Genomic DNA, 6,149 nt, shown 5'->3' with positions numbered 1-6,149 from the left:
TACAGAATCCAGGGTTACCATTATGTGGATTACTGCAGTCTTTGCATCTGCCCCGGGGCCACAACCATTATGGGTCTTAAAACATTTACAACATCTGCTATTACAAGTTGGCATCTTTTTGCAACCACACCCTTTTGTCAACATCTCCAAATTATTTTTACTTTATCTGAATTAGCATCACTGTCTAAAATAATGTCAAGTTCCCCATTGCTAAGTCTGTATCCATATTCACTGAAAGAGGGGAATGTGACATGGCACTGATCTGCCTGGGCCCATAACTGAGAGACCCAGCATGACCTTTTCCAGTGAAGTTCTAGGGCTTCAAAGGAAGGGATACATTCTTCCTCATATTGAATACGTGGCCAAATTGTTTCTCTTATATAAGTAAGCCATTTGATGTGGTTGTCTTTAAGACTGTTAGGGACACTGGCTACTTTACGATAAAGTTCAAAGGGATGAGATGCATCAAATGCTTGAAAATGTTTCTTAAAATATACACTACCTACTAAACGTATGAAAGCAAAATGTTCCAGGTAGTAGGGTGCCACTAGTAATAAATTCAGAGTATTGAAAAAATGCCTTGTAGAATGATACCTTTCCAATGCCTGCAAAGTATGACACATAGTCACAACCTGTGCATATAAACAACGTTTGAATTATTTTACCTAAATATTGGAGGGGAATATGTTGCAAATCAGGGTCCAAATTTAAATCAGATTTGAATTGATTCATATCTAAATAAGTTAGATTGGATAAATCATTATCAAGTTGTACGAATATCTCTTTTTGAACATGTTGATATAGTACTGGGAGGAGAATATGATAAGTATCTGTATCAGGGGAGTAAATAACACCTTTCTTGTACTGTGAGTGGACTGCATGAAGGATGCACCTGCTGTCGGCTTCTTCATGACAACTTTTGGCTTCCCATTCAGACACGGTTCCATTACTACCAACAAAAAGACTTTTGTCCTTGTTTTCCCCATCAAAGCCACCTGCTGTTATGAGGACTTGATCACCTTGCAAAGCAGGTACAATTATTTTTAAAGATGTGACCGACAAGAAGTTCACCAGTTTTCTCTGTTTGGCCTACAATTGATGAATTTCCTCCATTCACGTGGTAGCGGGGTTGATTCCTGAATATCATCAATTTCTTTTGTCTCCCCAGTATTTTTGTCCCTCCTAGCACGTTCAATATCTTTAGGACTTGAACCTAGTCTGTGAGGGTCATCAAATAAAAGATGAACTTCAAAACAAAACTGATGAAAAATGGGGAATAAGCCAACGTCTGACAAAGAAATCAGCATATTGCCCAAAATTTGTATGGGCTGCTAGTGGAGCTTTGTTGATCAAAAACATACAGTCTAAAATCATAAACTCTGTTCTCCAACCAAATGGTAAAAAATCTTGAACAAGATTATTGTACCGTGCCTTGAAAAACTTTGTGACATTACTTTTTGATCCCTTGTAGGGTAATCCATCAGTCATACATATGGCCCTGGGGAATACAATAAACTGATCCAATGTTTTCACTGGTTCCCCTGTTTTTTTTGAATGAGCAATTTGCAGTTTTAGACAGGCTGTAACAGTGCGATGGTCTTTATCACCTTTCTTGGATTTTACTTTTTCACTATTTTGTTGGTAAATGTTTTCAGCCTCCTTTTTCTCACAGGTGTGTCAGTGCTTGGCCTGTGAAGAATTCTAACTTTAATGTATGCTTGTAAATCTTGTTGCCCAATTGTTCTGAATGACAACAAATCTTCCTGGGTGACTTGTTTGCTTCATTATCTGAAAACACATCAATTAGCTCCCGGATGGTATCAAGGCCAGAGAAAAAAAAAATCTTGTTCATCGGATTTTTTGGACCAAGTCCCAGGAGCGGCAAGCGAAATTTTTTTTTTTTTTTTTTTAGGCCGAAGGTAAACACGGTTCTCTGGCATTTCTGCACAGATGCAGACAAGGCAAGATAACTGTTTCCCTTTTTACCAGAAATATCTCAGACAAGAAACACTGATACTGGTAACTGAATTCAATACTATATTTCCAACAATAAACGATGTTAGTGTTTGCACAACATATTCTGAGTATTCTTGACCGCAGACATCCGGGAACTTGCGGTTTTTCACGTCATTTTTGTGTCACACTACCGTGAGAACAAAATATTGAAGTGTGGATTTTTCAACCTTTACACCAGTATTCAAAGTTTCAACATTATGTCAATGATAAACACTAAGTTCTGTCCCTTGTCACATAATTTCTGCATTGTTCACTGTCCTATATGTCAAATCCCAATTCACCTCACTCGCATGCGTGAGGTGAAAGTGACGTCACTCCGCGGTCAAGAATTTCAACATTCTCTCAGAATAAAACTGAAATGTACAGCAAATCACTGAAATCCAACAATTCAGTATTGTCCTTTAATATTGTCCTGGTGGGACCTAGCATCTGAGTTTTTCATTTTACTTTGGCCCCATGTTTTGGCCTCTTTACTGTCATGATTGCTAATCGATACTGTTACGTAATATATCATATGACCAGGTGCTACTATCAACGTGGCTTTTGCAATAAAGTTCAGTTGTTGTTGTTCAACGTGTACGGCTAGTCTGAGTGTCAATCATTACATGGTGTCAGGAGTGCTGAAATGGATAAGTTTCGACCACCAGAACCATTAAAATTAGAAGGAAACTTGTCAGAAAACTGGCGAAGATGGAAACAAAGGTTTCAGCTGTATATGGAAGCTTCTGAAGCAAATGAAAAACCTGAAAAGAACCAGTGCAGCATTTTCCTCCACGTGGTGGGTGACGAGGCTCTGGAGGTGTATAACACGTTCACCTTCACGAATGCAGCTGATAAAGAAAAGATACAGGTACTGTACGAGAAATTTGAAGAGTACTGTAGCCCTAGAAAAAACGTGACACTCGAACGACATAAATTTTTTACATGTTCGCAAGGACCTGATGAATCTATTGACCACTACGTAACCGAACTGAAAAACCGCAGCAAATCATGTACATTTGGTGAATTGACGAATAGCCTTATCAAGGACCGTGTCGTATGTGGTGTAAATAATTCTCATGTTCGTGAAAGATTACTTCGGGAAACCGATTTGGATCTACAAAAAGCGATTGAAATATGTCGGGCAGCTGAGCAATCAAAGACACACATTCAAGCTTTGTCCAAAATGGAAGAGAAACCTGTCTATGGTGTGAGAAAAATGCAGCCAAGAAAAGAATCGTCTCAAAAGCAGGAAATTCGACAAAATGACAAACCAAAACAAGCGGGAATTTCTCGAAAATTTCTATGTGGCAGGTGTGGTAAGAAGCATGGTCCAAAACAATGCCCAGCTTTTGGAAAGTTGTGCTCAAAATGCAAGGGAAAGAACCACTTTGCGAAAGTTTGCAAGACAAAGAGAATACATTCTGTCGACACTGAGTATTTCACCGTAGATGATGAGTCGGAAAAATTATTTATTGGTATGATTGGGAGTTGTAATGTGGCGAATGGGTGGAACACTGACATAAATGTAAACGGTAATGTAATAAAATTTCGACTTGACACTGGTGCTGAAACAAACGTGCTTCCGTTGAAAATCTATTCTAATATGAAAAATAAAAGCAGTCTGGAAAAGACAAATGTGATGTTGTCCATGTATAATGGAGCTAAACTGAAACCCGTTGGAAAAACTGTAATGCGGTGTACTGCTGAGATAAAACCGAAGATGTTATGTTTGTGGTAGCAGATGTTTCATCGCCACCTGTAATAGGTGCCAATGACTGTGAAAGATTCAATTTCGTACGCCGAGTTATGGCCGTGAAAAATGAAGCCATCTTGAGTGAATACGAAGATTTATTTGAGGGTTTAGGCTGTTTTGATGGCGAGCATCATATTGTAATAGATAAGACTGTTGCACCTATAGTCCATCCACCGAGAAAAATACCGTTCATGCTGCATGACAAAGTCTTAGCTGAGCTGAAACGAATGGAAGGTCTTGGTGTGATTGAGAAGGTCAACGAACCTACAGATTGGGTCAACTCCATTGTCATAGTTGAGAAAGACGATGGTCGTATACGTATATGCCTTGACCCACGTGACCTTAACAAGGCAATTAAACGTGAACATTACCATGTTCCAACAGCAGAGGAAGTAACAAGCGATCTGTGTGGTGCTACTACGTTTAGTAAACTTGATGCAAAGGATGGTTATTGGCATGTAAAGTTAGACAGCGAGTCTTCAAAGCTGTGCACATTTAACTCTCCATTTGGAAGATATAAATTTCTGCGCTTGCCATTTGGTTGAAATCGTCAGGTGAAGTATTTCAAAGAAAATGAAGGAAGCATTTGAAGGTTTGTCTGGCACCAAGGTAATATATGATGACATCTTGGTTCACAATACCAAAGAGAGCAATTATGACAATCATGACGACCAACTGAGAAAGACACTCGACAATCATGACGACCAACTGAGAAAGACACTCGATCGAGCACGAGAAAAAAATGTGAAGTTTAACAGACAGAAAATCAAAATCAAAATTCCAGAGGTGAAATACATTGGTGATGTAATCTCTAAAGATGGTATAAAACCAGACATATCTAAAGTGGAGGCAATAATAAAGTTACCAACGCCACAAAATAAAGATGACGTCAGACGACTGATGGGAATGGTCACATATCTTGGAAAGTATATACCAAACTTGTCATCGATCACGGAGCCACTTCGTGTACTGTTGAGAATTGACGTTGCATGGCATTGGGGTGAACAGCAAGACAAAGCCCTTGATCATGTGAAACAAATACTCACTAGTCAACCAGTGCTTCAGTTCTACGACGTTCGAAAACCAGTAACCTTGTCAGTAGATGCGTCCAAATCTGGACTTGGTGCTGTACTTCTTCAGGAAGGACATCCCATAGCGTATGCATCAAAAGCCATGACTCCGACCCAACAGAATTACGCTCAGATAGAGAAGGAGACACTTGCAATTGTGTTCGCATGTGAGAAGTTTCATCAGTATGTCTATGGCAAAGAAATCATGATCGAAACAGACCATAAACCACTGGAAGCTATCTTTAAGAAGTCGCTGAGCAAGGCACCCCCAAGAATACTTCGATTTTTACTCCAGTTGCAGAAATATGATTGCAAAGTTGTATACAAGCCCGGCAAGCTGATGTATATACCGGACACCTTATCGAGAGCGTATCTGTCAGATAATGCTGTTGACGATGCTGAAGCTGAGGCACAAGTACACATGGTATTGTCCAACTTACCTGTCTCTGAGAAAAAACTAGATGAGATCAAAGAAGCAACACTCCAAGATGACCAGTTACAAACACTGATGAAGGTGATACATAGTGGTTGGCCAGAGAAAAAACGAAACTTGCCAGAGTGTATTTCGATGTATTGGAACTACAGAGAAGAGATCAATGAAGCCGACGGTTTGCTTTTCAAAGGTGATAAACTAATAATACCAGAAACACTACGTCCCCAGATGCTGAAAAAATTACATGAAAGTCATCTAGGAATAGAGAAAACCAAAATGCGTGCAAGAGATGTCATGTTTTGGCCTGGAATGTCGTCTGCCATCACTGATATGATCTCAAAGTGTGGAGCCTGTCAAAAATATCAGCGCAATAATGCAAAACAACCGTTAATTCCACACGAAATACCAAGCAGGCCTTGGCAGAAAATCGGCACTGATCTGTTTACTCTTGGTAATAAAGACTATGTAATGGTAGTTGACTACTACTCAAAGTGGGTAGAGTTTGGAATACTGCCGAATAGTACTACAAGCAGTGACATTATCACCCAGTTGAAATCCTGTTTCGCCAGATATGGTATACCGGATGAAGTTGTTTCAGATAATGGTCCGCAGTACTCAAGTCACAAGTTCAAGCAGTTCGCAAACGAATGGGAATTCAAACACACGACCTCCAGCCCGGGGTATCCACAGTCAAATGGAATGGTGGAAAAGGCCATTGGCTCAATAAAGAAAATGCTAAAGAGAGCACTGGAGCAAGGGAATGACCCGTATGTCGTACTGCTTGAATACAGAAATACACCCATCGCTGGATTGAATTATTCACCAGCCCAGCTACTGATGAATCGGCGACTGAAATCAAAAATACCCACGAGTGAGAAACTGTTAAAACCTGTTG

At 39.8% G+C, this 6,149-nt stretch overlaps 1 protein-coding gene across 1 annotated transcript; it reads left to right on the top strand.

Moving 5' to 3' along the window:
• The first annotated feature begins 2,641 nt into the window (after positions 1 to 2,641).
• Positions 2,642 to 4,296, top strand: LOC139132262 (uncharacterized). Its single transcript, XM_070698650.1, has 2 exons — positions 2,642 to 3,314; positions 3,740 to 4,296. The coding sequence occupies exons 1-2, from the start codon at positions 2,642 to 2,644 to the stop codon at positions 4,294 to 4,296; spliced, it is 1,230 nt and encodes a 409-aa protein (XP_070554751.1).
• The last annotated feature ends 1,853 nt before the right edge of the window (positions 4,297 to 6,149 follow it).

This window comes from Ptychodera flava, chromosome 4, assembly GCF_041260155.1.
Source record: "Ptychodera flava strain L36383 chromosome 4, AS_Pfla_20210202, whole genome shotgun sequence".
In the NCBI taxonomy this organism is placed as follows: domain Eukaryota; kingdom Metazoa; phylum Hemichordata; class Enteropneusta; family Ptychoderidae; genus Ptychodera; species Ptychodera flava.
Note: the sequence above shows the minus strand (reverse complement) of the source record. Positions and strands in the feature narration are given on the sequence as shown.

Excerpts from the sequence above, each read along its gene's own strand:
- LOC139132262 (XM_070698650.1), top strand. The coding sequence starts at position 2,642 with ATGGATAAGTTTCGACCACCAGAACCATTAAAATTAGAAGGAAACTTG. Across the intron at positions 3,315-3,739 it reads ATTTCTATGTGGCAGGTGTG|ATGTTTCATCGCCACCTGTA; the intron begins GTAAGAAGCATG and ends TTGTGGTAGCAG.